Raw genomic sequence first — 18,838 nt, forward strand, 5'->3', positions numbered from 1 at the left:
ATAAAGAAGTGCGTGTTTTAGGGCAACATGTGACATCTATTTATAGGGAGAGATTGAAGAATCCTGGTTGAACAAGCCCTAAACAAATAATATTTATTTAATAAAAAACACACCCCTACTCTAAGTAGATTAGGGGTGGGTGGCACTGTTGGAAAAATCTGGTTAAAAAAATGATTTTCAATTATGGGGGAGTTTAAAAATTTTGAAAATCGAGCCGATTTATGATATTTATAGCAAAAAATATTTTTCTTGAAAAGCATATGTACTTTAAGTGAGACAGATTTAAATTGTTCTCGACTTTTAGTCGAATGGCTTTAAATCGAACGACCTTCTCTGTTATCCTCGTACCTTGAATTGTGTTGAGTGTGGACTCGAGCAACATGAACCAAACATAAAACAAGAGACTGAATTATTACTTTCAGTAGGAAAGTAATTCTTTCAATAAAAACCAATAGAAATTGTAATTCCCAAAAAATGGAATTTATTCTTAGAAAAAAAAGGTCCCACTACTTTCTAGTAGAATAACAATATATGAAACATGTGGCCACGTTTATTTTTCATCTATCATGTAATACCGATGATAGGTTATCATTTACCCATTAGTTGAGCTATGAATTCCACTATTGTGAATGATGCCACATACTGCAGAAGTTGTATACCGAACGCACCAGCTTTCAGTATCTTATCTATTTGAACTCGGGCTTTTACTTACATCAAAGTATATGAGTCATGTATACATAGTCTATCATGCACTCAAGATTTAGGCATGCCACACTATGAATGTCACAAGTGAATAAATCCATAAATAAATCTAAGATCTATTCTACTTGTGGCTTGTTTGATGTACTGCTGGTCTAATTAGTTACATCTATGTCTCTATATTCTAGGAGTCATATGCTCTGATGCTCAAGAGAAAACATTTCCCCAATTGGACTTGGTAAATGACATATTAGCCTTTCAATCAGTTTGCAGATTTCTGATTAGATTAAGGGCATGTTTAGATTCATTTACTAATACAAGTTACCTTTTTGTATTACGATCTGACCACTTAATACCGCTTAGTATTAGTTAAATGTTAGATAACCAATAAGCCAATATTTATTTCCATTTTTCTTTGCGTGCAAAAACATTGAGGGCAATATACAAAAGATATTAATGTAATTAATGGATATTGTATTAAACCAATTTGTTCGAAAAATAAAAGTATACAAAACAAATATACTACACTTAGGGCACCGGATCCAATAGTCTCCCACTTGCCCTAGTGAAGTAGATAAGTCATATTTTACATTCCCTACCCTTTACATGTTTTTTAAAACTTTGAACTATTAGAGTCTTGGTAAAACAGTCCACAAGGTTTTCCTCTTATGTAACTTTGACTACATCCACTATTCCGTCTGTTATTGCCTCCCTTATGATGTGATACTTTCTATCAACGTGCTTTGACTTCTTATGGTTTTTGGTTTCCTTAGTGTTAGCTATTTTCACACTATTATCATAATACAATGTGATAACTTTTTCGATACTAGGAACGACTTCAAAATTCGTAAGGAACTTTTGAAGTCATATTACTTCTGTTGTTGCCTTAGAAACAATCACATATTCAACCTTTATAGTGGAGTCAATAGTTCACCTTTGCTTTACATTTCTACATATTATAAACCCGCCACCTAGGACAAAGATATTGTTTGATGTCGATTTTCTTGAATCCCGACATGTTTGGAAGTTAGAATCAGTATAGTCAATAGGAGTAAGATCACCTTCGGAGTACACAAGCATATAACCCGTTAGTCTCCATAAATACTTGAGTATATGCTTAACTACTTGCCAGTGTCTTAGACTGGGATTCGTCTAATATCGACTAACCAACTCTATTATAGAACAAATATCTGGATGTGAGGATAACATAGCATAAATGAGACTTCCTACTACTGAAGCATAAGAAACATTTCTTATGTATTTTGTTTCTTTCGCTATCTTAGGACATTCCTCCAAAGAAAGATGAAATTCTGATATAGAGGATTGAGTTCTCTTTTTTGAATTGGTCATTACATAACGTTCCAATATCTTGCCTATATATGAAGCTTTTGATAATGCTATCATTTTGTTCTTTCGATCTCTTAGAATCCAAATACCTAAAACAAAATTAGTTTCACCCAAGTCCTTCATGCTAAACTATTGAGTTAACCACAGTTTAACTGATGACAATGTCCTTACATGATTTCTAATAAGTAGAATGCCATCAACATATAGAACAAAAAAGATCACCTTTCTATCATTAATACGTTTATAAACACAAGGTTCATCAACATTTTGCTTAAATACTTGATCAAATCTTTGATTCCATGAGCGGGATACTTGTTTAATTCAATATATGAACCAAAGCAGTGTGCAAGCTTTATGCTCGTTTCTTTTAGTTATATATCCGGTGGTTTGCATCATACAGATGCTCTCTTCAAGATAGTCGTTCAAGAATGCCGTCTTTATATCCATTTGCCAGATCTCGTAATCGAGAGCCATCATAATGGATAACAATATGTGGATTGACTTGAGTATGGCCACTAGAGAGAAAGTTTCTTCATAATCGATTTATTTTGTCTTTACATCTATGCTCTTCACTTACAAGAAGTATTTCTTTATATAAGCTAGGGTGAGATCTATCGATTCTTTCTTATTGTGATTGAAAGGAATATATTTCTTACCCCTAAGTTGGAACGCGTTTGGTGAAGTTCTTTGTATCCCTTAGCCAAATCTTTTGAAATTTAATGGTTTTGCATGTTAGGAATTTTTTCATTTTCCAGAGACATAGTTCCTTTTCTAATTCATACTAATGATGCTAATTATTGATATGAGATTTGAATATGAAGCTCGGAGTTGGTTTACATGATTGTGCCAAAAGTCACTAGTGGTGTTCAGGAGTCTCTAGGGAAGGCTATGACGGGATTTGGAGGGATATGAAAGTTGGAGGGAGTTTTAGTAAAGGAGAAAAACTTAAAAGCTTTCTTGGTGATGGGAGGAGCTTATATAAAAGGCTTGTAACATAGAGTTTTCTTTGTGATGATAGGAGCTTATATAAAAGGCTTGTAACTTAGAGTTTTCTTTGTGATGAGAGGAGCTTATATAGAGAGATTTCTAAATGAGGGCCTTATTATGTAGAGTTGGTAGGAGGGTCCTAGATAACATTGATAGGATTTGTGTTAGAAAGTGACTTGATGGTAAAATTTAAAATTAGCCTAAGTTTGTTTTATTAAAAATAAATTTAAGAAAATGGATTGATTTTCTAGAAAATATGATGTTAACCTGAACCTACATCTAATAATTGCTTAAGAAAAATAGAGTACGTAAATAATGACCAAAGTGGTAGTGGGAGTGGAAACTTCAGATGGCACTACGCAAAATAGAACAAAAACAAGTTCGGTTTCCTTATGCTTGTAAAGCCTAGCTTAGTGAGTAAATACATTATCTTTAATACCAATACAAGTGATTTAAGTCCTATCACACATTGGTATAGCAGTCTCACTTTTGTAGCTAAAGATATAGACCATATTGGAAAAATCAATTTAGAAAATAGTGTTTTTAGGCACAAAGGAAATTTAAAATTTTTTAAATTTTTTCTTTAAAATTGAGTCTTTTGTAGCAATAAAATTTAACCAAAATTATTTCTATGCTTTATATGAGGCAATTAAGTCGATCCGACTTTTTGCCAAACGCTTTTCTCCACTATTCTTAAACCATGAATTGTTTTAAGTGTAGGCTCAAAGTATCACGAACTGATAGCACAGAATGAAAACTTTATTAACTTTTAGTAAGAAAATTAATTCTCTCTTTAATAAAAAACTATGTGTTTTTCCCATAAAATAAAACTTATTTTGTAAAATAAATTACCACTATTTTTTGACAGAATAACAATGCTAATAATATGTGTAAATAGTTCAACACATAATTCCTATTTGTAGAGAATCAATACAAGAGTTCTATTCGAATAATGTCTAATTAAATAATATTTTAATAAAAAATACAATGTTCTAGTAAAACTTGAACACAAGGGGCGGTGACAACCTTAGTAAAATACTAGTTTTTGTCGCCCTCTCAAGTAACAAGGCCAAATTGAGTCTTTCATGTATTGAATCCAATTATATGTGCTATCTAGACTTTTAGCCAACATTTATAAATTATCCAACCCAATATTTATTTTCTATTTCTCAAATATTTATTTAATCAATCAATTAAATTAACTAAATTAATTTCTAAATTAAATTATTTTCTTAACCCAAATCTAATTTCATTAAAGTCATGACAACTTTATTATTAGAATCCATAAGGAAAATATATGTAATTGGCTTATTCAACAAATCTACGATGACTAATTAATTTAATTCTCACTTCGAACTTCAATTATTTAATTAAAATTAATTAAATAATAATTTGAAGAACTTAAATTAATTCTTAAGTCAACTATTGTACTTTAGCGAGAAAATATATTCATTGCAGATAGTGATACATACAATTTATTTATCTTACTTCATTGTTTTCATTCATTTCATATTATTGGTTCTACATGCAATTTGTTTTGGTTATCTCAAGCTAGTGAATGTCCGTTTGGACATATATAATTAAGACTCAAATAATTTGTACTTAAGTTTCAGCTCTTCTCCTATTAATTACAACATTATTTAGTCATGAAGTCGTTCCCCTAAAGTATCATGAATGAACTCTCCCTTATTAAATACCATTGCAAAAGCTACTTAATAATTGCTTGTCCAATGACCTTGTCATAAGTGTTTTACACTCATAGGATATCCTTACTCTTTTTGGGATATATCCGTTCTCCCAATATGATCTTATTTTATCTCATTTTAATTATTGCATCTTTCTTCATGAAAAGTTAATTACTATAGTAATTGAATCATTTATTGATAACTCTAAATTATATAGACATTTGTAGCACCTTCTGACTAGTAATTTATCCAAATTCTAAGTGCTTGATAGGAAATTCTATAATTTTTATTACAAATTTGTCAAGTTGGATAAATTTAAAATAAAATTCTATTTTACTTGATGACAAGCTAATTTTACATACTTTTGCCAATGTGGAGCACTAGAAGATAATACAGTCTTGAAGCTTACTTATTGATGCTCAATGCTATAGCATTTCTACAGCATAAGCCATGCAAACACGGGTTGATAAATAATTAGCATGGGATGACCCAAATGAAGTATTGGACTCTCAAATTCACCTTGACCCCACTCTCAAATAGGTCACTGAAGCTGGACAAGCCTGCTGCAAAAAATGAAGCCTAAATTGTCCATTAAGGAAGGAAAAAGCCCAATTTGGCCATGGGGATGTCAAGCCATCTGAGGGGGACTTGGTAAACCACCAAATCAGCTTCTAAAATCAGCAACCAACCTCTCTTTCCAAAAAATATGCAAATGGTCCACTCCCTCCAACCTTTCTCTCTTGAATCAAGCTAACACCCTTCCCAAAATAGCAAACCGTCCACCCACATTCCTAAACTTAAAGGCTAATCACCTTTAAGAGAAATTCAAGGGATGTCAAATGCTAAAAATAACAAAGACTCAAGTGGACTCTCAAGTATAAATAAGGGAGCTACATTCACTTCTCAACATCAACTCATTCTTCATCTCTCATTTCTTCTACACACATCCATCTTTTTTCAATTCTTTTATCTCATTTTCCATTCATCCATTCCCACTTGAGAGAGTATTTGCAAGGTTTTAAGAGCATTCCCTTTTGGAAATATTGAGAGATTTTAAGCTTGGTAGTCATAGCAAGAAGAGAAGAATAAATGAGGAGCAAAGTGAGCAGTGCCACGGATATCCACCAGAAATGACTTAGCAATTCTCTTTCCCTTTAATCTTTTATTTTTGTTAAATTCAAGAAACATAATTGCAACTAAGTTTTCTGCTTTGAATATAATCATGATTGCTTAATTTTTTTGGTGTTAGAGTGATTTAAATTCCTTATCCTAGATTATTTAGCTCTGTTAAAGATGTTTTGTGCATTTGATCTATTTATTCATTCAAGTAAAATTATGAACATGTTTCTCATGCATTGTGAATGAAGGGAAGCAATTGAATTAGTTATTTAATCCGATCAATATTATAATTAATTGACACAATACTTGGATGGTGTATAATATTAAAAATATTACTACCTTACATCACCTTTGTATGATGTTTGCTTGTGGAATTGTGAGTTGGTTGAACATAGAAATATGCTAGATGAACTTATTAATTAAATAATAACAATATTATAACTTAATTTAATAGGGCTAATAAATTGTCAACTTGCCATGAAAACTTCGTAACATCTTTTAACATTGTTTAAATAATTCCAAGTTAGGAAGGATAATTATTCTAACACATGCATGCTATCGTGATTAACTCTTAAAACTTGTATAATTTTGTGTTTATTTTATTTGTGAGCACACTTAGATTAATTTTTAGGGTAATTAGGAAATTCATCACACTTTTATTTATCTCATCACCAACCAACTTGCTAAGTGTTAATTTGCAACTCTTGATTTACATTTACAGTCCCTGTGGAGACGATAAATCTTACTTACTACTTTATTACTTGTCAACAATAGTGTACAATTGCACATCATTCGAATTATTTTGAGACATTTATCACTAAGAAAAATCACCCATGACCTTTGTACTTTTCATTTATAATGTAATGCCAATGACATGATATCATTTACCCTTTATTTAGGCTATGAATTCCACTGTTGTGGAATGATGCTACATCATGCAGAAGTCTTATACCTAACATATCAGCTTCCGATTCCTTATCTATTTGAACTTAGACTTTCATTTACATTAAAGTATACGAGTCACACATATATAGTCCATCAACCACTCAAGATTAAGGTGCCTAATGAATGTCACAAGTGAATAAATCCATAAATGAATCTAGGGTCTATTTGACTTGGGTCTTGTTCGATGTATTGTTAATCTAGTCATTGACATCTATGTCTCTATCTTCTGTGAGACATATGCTCCGATACCTAAGACAATGTATCTCCCCAATTGGACTTGATAGATGACATATTAGTCTTTCAATTGATTTTTCAATTTCGATTAGACTAAGGATACATTTAAATTATCTACTAATATAAGTTTGTATTTCCTTATTACGATTGAACCACGTAATATTGCTTAGTATTAGTTAAACGTTAGATAATCAATGAGCAAATATTTGCTTTCATTTTGCTTTAAGTGTAAAAATCGTTGAGGACAATATACCAAGATTTAATGATACTGATGAATATTTTATTAAATCAATTTTTTCAAAAAATTACAAGTATATATAGACGAAATCACTAAACTAAGGGCACTAGATCTCTTATTTCTAAGTTCTCCCCTGAGAACTTAGGCTGTAAAACCAAACAACAAACTTGTTTTACACTCTTAATGCACTCTCAAATACAAGTTCCTTAATGAACATATAAGTGATAACAACTCTCCTTCGTTCTAATTTACACAAGCCTCTAATATATAAGAGTTTAAGGCTTGCTAAGATAAAGATAAATTACAAGCATGATCCTGCAAAAATAGCCTCATAGAAAAGCTTTACAAAATATCCTCATAAGTTCCAGGATAAATAAAAGATTTCCAAGATAAGTCTTTAATGTAGACTTGATCTAATCTCCTTATTCCAAGGTATTCAATTGTTGATCCAATACAATACAATTTTCAAAAATTTGTTGCTCCACAAGATGGATATTCAAATACGGGCCAACACACGTCCACAAAACCATTTAAGTCATTTCATAATTGATTAGGTTAAAAAAGATTTCCATCTCAACAAGGCAAATTATGTTGCCATTGAAGTGCTAGCCGAAGTGGACACTTTTGTTGGCACTTAGATAGCCACTTAAAACAACTTTCCCTAACAATAAAACATCTATTAAGGTTGAACAAGCCTTCCTTATTTAAAGCACGAATCTATCTTCACAAAATAACCTTTAATCCAACTTGATTTGTCCAAATTTCATCAAATCAATTATCCTTAATATAAGATACAAAAGATCATAAAGTTGGACCATATCTTCTTGGATTGCATATCTCAATATATAAGGTAAGTAAATCACATAAGGATCCTTGAAAAGTAACACTTCTTGATTCAATCTCTTTTCCAATGATAAATACGAAATTAACTACACAAAATCCTCAAAAAGATGCAAGCAAATGAACAAAAATATTTTGGTCGAACATGCCAACAAATCAGGTAAGTTATGTGCTTGATGTAGTGATAGATGACCACTTCCATAAGCACATATATAGCCACTTCAAAAACTTGTCTCAACAACTGATATTTTTCTAGTATTTAGATTTTTTTCTTAAAATATTTTTCATTGTTTGGTAAATTTTCTTGAAATTAATTTCCAAAACTTGTTTATAGTGAAACAAGCATTACATAAATTAGATTTGTTTCAAAATATTATAAAAACATTTTTCTTTGATAATCCAAATTTATTTTATAATAAATAATATATCTTATAGATTTAATAATAACCAATATCTAATTAAAACTTAATTTGAATTTATATATATATTATATAAGAGTAGATATTGACCCTTTGGAATTAAAAGAGAAATAAAATAAAGTAGGATTTAAACAAATTCTCATATTTATATTATTAAAATACTCATAATTTATTTTTTTAAAGGAATATTCAAAGTTATACTGTAAAACAATTATCGCTACATATTTTGAAATTGTAATATATAGTATTAAAATATTAGTATAAAATTTTCAATAAAATAATAAGAATATTACTTAAAATGTAAAATTATTATCAATGTTAAAACTTATTATTAAATAAGTTTAATAAAATAATAAATAATATTAATAATTTATTGCATAATTAAATATAAATATGTATGTTTAATAATATTAAAAATATTAAATTGATATTAATATTTTAAAAATTAAAATTAAAATTTTATATTAATATAATATTTAATTTTATTCAAATTAATGTTTATATAAAAATCAAGTTACCCCTAAGAAACTATTCATCAATAAATCATTTTCACGAAACAAATATAAAAAAAAAATGCAGAAGCTATCTTTTTCATGAAACAAATATGCCTTAATCTAGTAGTAAAATTATTGAAAACCTTGTATGTGATAAGAACATTCAAATGAATCCTAATATGATTAGGTGTAACAATAATTATTAAAGTGGGTCTTCCTCATTATTTAACAACAACTTTGTTAATAACAAGGCACGTCACTAATATAGAATCTACAGACGAATTATGTTAAAGTTGTTAATGAACGCTATTGCGTCATAAAAGGGTAAAATAGACAAGTTACTAATGAAGAATTTACAAATGATTATATTACACCAAATATTTCGAAACTATGACCCTCATTTTAAGTTAATCTTTAAATTTTAAAATATTTTAATTACATTCTCGAATTATCATTATTATATCAATAATGTCTTTTTATTATTAAAATCGTTAATTTAACTATTAAATGTGATAATATTCATTTTTATTAGAATTTTTATTTTTAAATTGTTTCACATAAAATTTCAATAATAGAAGGACCTGCTTAATATAACACCGATAATTTAAATATATAATTAGAATATTTTAAAATTTAGAAACTAATTCAAAATAAACATCAGAGTTTGAGGACATTAACTGTATTATTAATTATAAGCGAGATGATAAAAGAAGTTGTGTTGAAGTTGTAAATAATTAAAAAAAAGGCGCATTATCGAGGGGCAAAATAGGCAAATCAATAAGAAGGAATATACGAAGAATTATAGTATTGTAGAGGGGCAAAATAGTAATACAAGAAAAGATGAAAAAAAAGCAATACTAGTGGTTAGCATTAAAATATTGAAATTTTTTAAAAAATGGAACAAAATCCAGCTGGAGAGCGTAGTGAAGTAATAAAAGATTAAAAAATAGAAAATGAAAAAGTAAGGCATTGGTGTGAAAGCGAAGGTTTTTTTTTCTTTTCAAAAAAAAATGAAAGAGAGAGAGAGAGATAGAGGGAGAGATAATTTAGAGAGTAAATGCGTTTTGTTTTGTACTCATTAATCATCGGGGTGAATTGAATAAAGAAATGAAAGTAGAATAAGAATGGGATTATTGGCGCTCACTAAAATCTCCAAAAGAATTTATTTCCTTTTTACGTTTTCCACTACAGAAATCCCCCCCCAAAAGTAAAAACTAGGGCTCTTCTTCTAAAAAAAGTAATTGCTTTTTGTAGAAGAAGAAGAAGAAGAAGAAGAAGAAGAAGAAGAAGAAGATGATTATGAGTTGGAGAAGAGTTTTGAAGTCAGCTCAGGCTTTGGCAGCCCATAGCTTGCTTTTTTGTTTCACGCTTTTGCTTCTTCTTAAGCTAGATCATCTTCTTTCTTACTCTTGGTGGTCAGTTTTCTCTATTTCCTTTCAATTTGATTTTGCTTGCTGTTTTTTATAAACAAAGGTCCTTCTTGTAAGTTACAAACACTGTTTTATTACTGTTGTTTTTAAAATTTTGGTTATGCGGGGATTAATACAAGTTTAAATGATTAATTACCAACGCTTGCTGTTGCTGAAGAAAGCCTTAATCTTTTTTTGTCTGTTTTTAATTTTATATTTTCAGGAGAGAAAAATGTTTTTGCTTGTTTAGTTTGTTTTTTGTAGCAGTTTCGTAGAAAATAGGGAAGGATTGTCGTCAAACATGATTCTCTTTTTGGTGTCTTCAAATTGGCGGGTTTGTGATATAGTTTTGATAAAGTAATGATTTTGCAATAAGATAAAACGTGAAGCAATCAATATTGTTATGTTAATCGAGATAAATTGTATGCCAAATCTTTAATATAATCCAAAGATGTTAAAAGGAATCTAGGGTTAATGTTGAAATCAAAGCAATAAAAAACTTGGAAGACCAATATCAGAAAAGTTGCTTAAAACCGTTTTAGGGTACTCATGTTAAGGTAATTGTACTATAGGGTACTCATGTTAAGGTAATTGTACATGATGGCTATCTCCTCAAATGAAACCTGAAATGTGGAGGGTTGCCATGATCTGCTATAAATCTGGCTTTCAGCAGAATGCTTAAAGTTATCTCTATTTTTCTTTCTTTTCTTTCCTCTTTTGGATCTATTCACAGTGACCAATGTTCTTAAAGAGCAAAGAGCTAAATATTTTATGAATAAAATAGATGCATTTTCTTCTAGTGTGGTTGTTCTGAGGAGAGGGGAACACAGGTTTCTTGAATATGCGGATCTGTATGCTGTAGTTTTCAATTTAAATGCAAATAAATATGACATGCCTCTGAGCCTGTGATTATGAAATTTTGTTGATTAGCATCGAATCCTTTCATTGATTTTGAGGTTTAGTAGCTTTATTTAATGACATTCGATTGCAGGACAATATTTTTCCCGCTTTGGATGTTTCATGGAGTTATTGCACGTGGAAGGTTTTCCTTACCTGCCCCTTCAGTTCCCCATAATCGCCAAGTATGTCTGTCTGTTACTATGACATTTTACTTGAATTACGCTTTGACTATTGAAAACTTAAATTCTATCTGGTTTCTTCTGGTTTTGAATGTTTCAAATTCATAATCAGTTTTATGACCATAATTATTTTCCTTTTTTTGCTTGGACAGTGGGCACCATGTCATGCCATTGTAGCAGTACCACTACTAATTGCTTTTGAGCTGCTTCTCTGTATATATCTTGAGAGTGTAAATGGTATAGAACCAACTTTCTTTTCATTGTTTTCGTGTCACTTCGTTTAAATTTTTTCATCTCTTAGGTTATTTTTATTATCATTATTTCTAATTTTAAATTCTTAGTCATAGTTGAAGTAAAACAGGACCTCTGTTGCTCCAGTTCTTCAATTTGCTTGAAGCACTCGTGTCTAACACCCGTGTCTGACATATATCTAGATATGAGTATGGGGGTATGGCCCTCTAAGGACCCTCCTAATACATGATAAAAATTAGAAAAAAGTTGAATACACATGTGCAGGACACATATCTGTACTCACACCTGAGTTTGAGTGACATAGCAGTAAACCATTTTAGTGCTTACATTATTTCTTTTATGGGCATGTTCATGAACCTTTTTTAATTATTTTTTTGTCACAGTTTATGGATTTCCTGCTGTAAGCTTGAAGGTCGTCTTCCTTCCACTATTGGTGTTTGAAATAATTATTCTAATTGACAATTTCAGGTATCTTAAAGTTAAAAACTTACATTAAACTTTCATTCATTGTCTGTTAAAATCATGTACTTTACATAATCATACATTTTTTTTCATAATTACTTAATCGGACAATATTGCTTATTAAATCTTCCTTATGCGTTTTGTTGTTTTTGTGGAACGATATAGGTTCTGATAAATTGATTCAGGGGTTAGATGGTGTTCTCTTTCTGTGGATATGTAGCAGATCGGGTTTGCCATTTTGAAATTTTGGATTTTTGTCTGCCCTTGTCAAGAGTTGATTTGGGCATTTAGGATTCAGCCCATATGTGGCTGCACTCACCCACTCATTGAGAAACAATGCTTAATGGCATTTGCCATGTTATTAGACTTGTTTATTTTAAAACTTGAGTGCATGTAAGGAAATAAAGACATCCAAGTTTTTATTGTATTATCATACTATTTTATTTTATTCAGTGATGACCAACAGATATAGAAGGTTGAGAAAGGATAGCATTCTCATCTTCTAAGACATAGACTAATATCCATATTCACCTGTACCTTGTTGGATACTATAATCATGGGAATAAGTGGGCCATTAGAATGCTCTGTCATTCCCTTCCTCTTAATTGCATTAGCTCAGATGATCAGTAGTGTCGGCAAAAAGCCTTAGGCAGGATGGTGATTTCTAATGCAAACTTTTCACGGTAAAGAAAACAAGCTATTGAGCTAGCTCAACTGTCTGTAGCTTCTAAAGTTAAAAGAACTTGGCCAAGAGGGTGACTTATAAAGTAAACTTCAGAAATTCACGTTATAGATTGCAGTATATAAATTTGTGATAAGTGGAAAAAAAAAATTTGCTCATCTGATGAACTTTATCTTGTTAGTTAGGTAGAGATTATGATAGCCAAGCCTGAAACTAGAGTAATTGGCAAATGGTTAATAATTTCCCTGAGAGTCATATAAGGAAGAAGGTTAACCAATCTATTCACTGTTTATTCTAGGCATCTCAGCTTTTGCCATTTTGTGTCTGGTTTTACTTTTATTTAAGGACCTAAAAGTTTAATATGTTCTGATGATTAGGGTTGAAGCCTGCTTAACTGAATTGTTTGTTGACTCCCTGGTAGAATGAATGCATTATATTTCAAAGAAAATGTAAAGCCAGGCAACCATAAGTTTCTGTGGCGTCGTGACTTCAGAATAAATGGATTTAGCTAGTTATTATTATTATTATTATTATTATTTCCTTTTTGGTAACAAGTGCTATGTAGCATGTGAGTCTTAGGTATGTGCCTCAGAAATATGTCAGATTTGCTTTTCTCCTCTTTGTGAAGCTTCTTACTTTACCACTGCTTGCTAGAAATGTGGACTAGGATAAATAAGCTTCTGCTAAATTATTGAAATTTTGAGCTGTTTTTTTTACATCCTTTCCTAGTAATTCTATACTCTGCAGGTTTTAATCACTTATCATAATTATTGTTTTCATTTTCTTCTTCAGAATGTGTAGAGCTCTGATGCCAGGGGATGATGAAAGCATTAGTGATGAAGCAATATGGGAGACTCTACCTGTAAGTTCTACTGAACTTGGCAATTTGATGGTCCTGTCTTTCATGGTTTTCTTTTAGACATTAACCTAAGAGAATATAAAATTCAAAAATTGATGATTTTCTTCAAATATTTGATTTTGCGTGTTTGTTCTTCTAGACCTTAAGCACTTTCAAGTTTCAATCTATCCATGATATTTAGATTTAAGCTTTTACATGGAGGAAAATGGATAACATTGTTATTTATTAATTAATTTATCTTGCAACCTACAAAAAAAAAAAAAAAAATTATAGAAGGCTCCTCATGAGTATATGAACTAGTAAAAGATTGGAGCATGCAATCCTTTAGTGCCTTTGCTGTTATTGTTTTTCTCATATTGACAAAGAAAGAATTAAGACATATGGTTCCTTTGATGTGTGGAGATTCTATGTTATTTTGATATAGAAAGAGTTAAAGCATTTTGAGCATTTGGAGAAAGGCTAAAATGCTAAAAAGGTCCCTTGTTCTTTTCTAAATATCCTACATAAGCCCTTATCATATATTGTATTCGATTAAGCTCTTAAAGTACTTTGTCTAATCAATCCCTTAAATTACTCTCTGTTTCTAGTTAAGCTCATAAAGTACCATATTTTTGAATTAATCCCTTATTCTTCCAACAGTTTTTAGTGCTTTTCATGCAAAAAAAGGGTAATTAAACAAAAATAATATTAATAGCTCAATTCGGTGCAATAGAAGGTAAGTGTTTATTTGAGAAGGTATAGGAATGTTTTCGGTGTTCTAGCCTTTGAGAAACTTGGTTCTTGTAATAAAATATTTACTATTATTGGGTAGTAAGCCTGTCAGGTTTTTATAGAATTGACTGTTAATTAGCTCTTATTTCAATTTGCAGCACTTTTGGGTTGCAATTTCAATGGTCTTCTTTGTTGCTGCTACAGTCTTCACCCTTCTGAAGTTATGTGGTAATTTCTTTACTCAACTAACTATAATACAATTTGAGCAGTTGCAAAGTAGGCGTATTCTTCTTCTCTACATAGGCTTTATATTGTAGTTCTTGATCCAATTATCTTTATCATTCCACGAAGATATATCACTCTTTTATAGACAAAGTGGCACATGGTAGTTGGTACCAATTTCTGGTACTTTGAAGGTCTATGGATTGGTGAATTTGTATGCGGCTCATGACTGCTTCCAGATAAACCAGAGTGAACTGTGGTTTTAGCTTCCTATAAAATAAATAAATAAAGAACATTTTAGTCCTTTTGAGTTCTCAGAAGCTTGAATTTTTACTCCTTTTGTAGATTAATAGAGGATTCTTGCTTGAGACCAAATGAAATTCACAAACCTGTAAGACATTTTGATTTTTAGTACTGGAGATCATTAGTGTGATTTTCAGTTCCAGAAGCTGTTAATTTTGGTACCTTCATCAAGAGCTGGTTTGCTGTGTTGTCACCTTAGGAGTCATTCAGTCCATCATTATTATTATCAAAGTTTTTGATGTCTCTTTTGCTGAGTTAGTGTTAGTTGGTACTTAAAATGACTAGCTGTCTATTTGTTCATAAGCAGATTAAGGAATAATGATTTTGGTATCATAAAGGTCTTTAATTGGCAGTATTTACTGTAGTAATGAATATTGCAACCATTTATAGGAACATCCTTATCACATCATCATCCCTGAATATCATAGTAAGGTAGAGTAGGCATGGGTTATTGGCTTTGTATCATATCAATAAAACGGTATAGTCAAACTTCCATATAGAATGTTCTTCCCAGCATACCTATCCCAGAATTGCAGCTCAGAATGTGAATCAGTTCTTGAGCACCAAAATTTGATAAATATAATTGCTTTGGTGCTTCAGTTTTTACTTTTAAATCTTTTCCTGTTAATGACCATCACAAGATTGTATGCTAACTTGCAGTTTGATTTCACTGCACTTTTGATGAATAAATTGATACATCTAACTTCAGTTTTTGGTTAACATTTGTGATTATTGTTTTCCTCTACAAATATCGCAGGTGATGTAGGTGCTCTTGGCTGGTGGGACTTGTTCATAAATTTTGGGTACAGCTTTGTTGATTTGTTTTTTGTGTTTCCTGGAATTAGCACTATGATAGTCCGTTTGAGTTGAGTGACTAGAAAAATCTGATAGATTCTAATTCATTTTTTAATGCAGTATTGCTGAGTGCTTTGCTTTTCTTGTGTGTACAAAGTGGTCCAATCCTGTAATTCATAGAAATTCCCCAGCAATAGAAGTTGGTCCATCTACTGCAACTATTAGATATCTTGACTGGAACAGTGGCTTAGTAGTTGCTCCCGAGGAAGACCAGCAGCAGGATACAATGTGTGGCCTGCAAGATATTGGTGGTCACCTCATGAAAATTCCAATAATTGGTTTCCAAGTCCTTCTCTGCATGTATTTAGAGGTATGCATATTACTGGTGGTCTTGGCTCTCATTGAGGTATGTTGTCAGCAAATATATGATTGTTTCAAATTTCAGGGAACACCTCCTGGTGCTAGAGATATACCACTTCCAGTTTTGTTCTCTCCTCTTTTCCTATTGCAAGGGGTTGGTGTGTTGTTTGCTGCCTCAATATTAATAGAGAGAATTGTACTTTTACTACGGAGTGGGGCTGGCACAGGATTGTACTTCAGATTCTCATCCCGAGCTCATGATTGCTTGGGATTCTTGCACCATGGTTCTAGGTATTGCCCATTTAGTTTGTAGATAGGGCTGGATTGTGCAGTTTATGAATGACAACTGATACTCTGTCTATCTCGAAAATCAGGTTATTAGGTTGGTGGTCAATTGATGAAGGAAGTAGAGAGGAACAGGCACGCCTTTATCATGATGGGGCCTCTGGGTACGTATGGTTTTAGCTGCTTCTACTTTGTATAGATGCAATCTATCCATTTACTGCTTGTATATGATTCTTCTTGTTGCTTGCTTTTTGTTCACTTCACGAGTGGTGTGTGTCTGGCTGTGTCAAAAAAATGTGAATTATGTTGCCTAATATTGAAGAAGGTGAAATTGATTAGACTATAGTAGTAATTAAGGAAAAAAAATGAGTACCTTTTAATGAAGTTTGATTGTATTGCTATTTTAACTGTTTTTTATGTCAAAGAATATAAGTATCATTAAACATAAATATGACGCACGGAAGACCTAAGATTTTTGGTGTTCAAACAAGGAAAGAAGATTCAAGTCAATAGGTGAAGTCCACTCAAAGCCTTTGGTCCTTTTGACATAGTTGAACTGTATGAATAAAAACTGAAATGCACTCAACTGCATTCAAATAATTGATTTTGGTATTCTGTTTTTGTTTTGATCTTCCTTTTTCTGGTGGTTCTGGTTTGAGTTTGTTTTGCACCTTGATTGAGGGAGGAATCCAAGATGACACTAGTAACTTTTCATTTGAGTTTTATTTCCTTTTTTTCATGTTATTTTTTCGAACTTCGGGCTGTGGAGGTTGCAAAAGAGGCTTATGGTTTAAAGAAACTAAAGTTCAAGAAAAGATTGTAAGAGAGCCGTTTGGATGATGTAATTTCATGATGTGACAAGATTTCTATTGCTGACTTTCATTGATGTTATTTGTTTATTTTTTTCCATTTTTAACTGATTGTGTATTCTGATTACTTCCTTGAGCTTACTCTTGGCAGTCAGGCCATCGGATTATTCTTAACACTCTTGCTACCTTATTTCCTAACTTTTTTATTTGACTGCTCCATGCAGGTATAACACCTTCTCTGGCTATCCACCTGAGATAGTTAAGAAAATGCCTAAAAAGGATCTAGCTGAGGAGGTGATTATGGTTCTCCTAACGTTCGTTTCTGTTTTTGACTTGGTTACTGTATCTCTTTTCTTTTATTTTCTAGTTTGTACCACATTTCTTACATTTTCTTTCTCCTCTTCAATGTGGTGCTATGGTTTTATGTTTGGCACTGTCTCAGTGCGATATACTGGCAATTCCAAGATTTTTTAATGACTGTTTCTGCATGTAAATATAATTTATACGGTTACCTTTTATCTCAGGTTTGGAGGCTTCAGGCAGCTCTTGGTGAGCAATCAGAAATCACCAAATATAGTCAGCAGGAGTTTGAGAGGCTTCAAAATGTAATTTTCAACTTTACCACTGCAGCTTTATTGGGTCAAATAATTAATTGTTAAACCTTGCATTACGAGCCTAATGAAGGTGGATTAAGATATATTCTTGTTGCTGACATGCGTGTTTTTTATGTAATGTCCAGGAAAAAGTGTTATGTAGGGTTTGCTTTGAGAGAGAGATACGTGTGGTTTTGCTCCCTTGTAGGCATCGTATTCTTTGCAGGTATAAGGTCCTTTTGATGTGATTGCATTTAAAGATGTATCCAAATGAAACTCAATCCTTTTCGCTCTTAATCAGATATTATTTTATTATTCTATGTTAAGCTCATCAGTTCCTTTGCATTGCAGTACCTGCTGCGAGAAGTGTAGAAAATGCCCTATCTGTCGGGTCTCCATCGAAGAACGCTTACCTGTATACGATGTTTAAATGGAAGTGCAGAGCAAATATCAAATAACCTAACAGGTTAGATGTTTTTATAAAGTTCTCATACTAGAGTGTTGCCAGTTTGAATTGACGTGAGCTAGTATAAAGATATAGAATATACATGCTATAATTACAAAAAGATTTTTCTCCGTTATTTTATATCTAATTACAGGAAATGTAAATATAGTTTCATGATAGGAATGAGATTCTGACATGGGGTTGTAAGGTTTTGCTAGCTTGTTAACTGGATCAGTAGTGCAGAATGACATGTTACGGTCCCTTTTTTTTAACAAAAAATTGTAAAACTGTAGAATTAATACTACTTGCCAGTTTATTCTGTGTATTCATTTATTCCTTTATTGGCTTTTTCTCAAAACACTTTTTTAACTTGTTACTTTTTGAGTTGGGATGAATGAAGTAGTAATTGTGCCCAAGACCAGACCTGAAGTTGGTTAGTAGATAAATTTATGGAGAGAAGTAAAAAGAATTATTGGGTGATGTGAAAAATATGTGATGCTTGTTGGTGTAGCAGTGGCTTTGGCATTTATTGGTGGATAGTGTAATAGAGATGAGCAGAGTTGAA

General features: G+C 31.6%; 1 protein-coding gene across 2 annotated transcripts; it reads left to right on the plus strand.

Annotated features, from left to right (window-relative positions):
* Positions 1-9,911: 9,911 nt before the first annotated feature.
* On the plus strand, positions 9,912-18,598 carry LOC107892097 (uncharacterized). Of its 2 annotated transcripts, none has more exons than XM_016817087.2 (14): positions 9,912-10,422; positions 11,408-11,498; positions 11,648-11,732; positions 12,131-12,215; positions 13,684-13,753; positions 14,620-14,689; positions 15,744-15,789; positions 15,902-16,151; positions 16,227-16,432; positions 16,516-16,590; positions 17,460-17,549; positions 17,760-17,840; positions 17,975-18,054; positions 18,180-18,598. In XM_016817087.2, exons 1-14 carry the CDS (start codon positions 10,301-10,303, stop codon positions 18,284-18,286), a joined length of 1,458 nt encoding a protein of 485 aa, XP_016672576.1. In that variant the 5' UTR covers positions 9,912-10,300; the 3' UTR covers positions 18,287-18,598. The 2 variants fall into 2 exon arrangements, with proteins under 2 accessions (XP_016672576.1, XP_016672577.1); XM_016817088.2 differs by having other exon boundaries at positions 17,460-17,529.
* Positions 18,599-18,838: the final 240 nt, after the last annotated feature.

The sequence above is a fragment of the Gossypium hirsutum genome, chromosome D09, assembly GCF_007990345.1.
Source record: "Gossypium hirsutum isolate 1008001.06 chromosome D09, Gossypium_hirsutum_v2.1, whole genome shotgun sequence".
Classification (NCBI taxonomy): domain Eukaryota; kingdom Viridiplantae; phylum Streptophyta; class Magnoliopsida; order Malvales; family Malvaceae; genus Gossypium; species Gossypium hirsutum.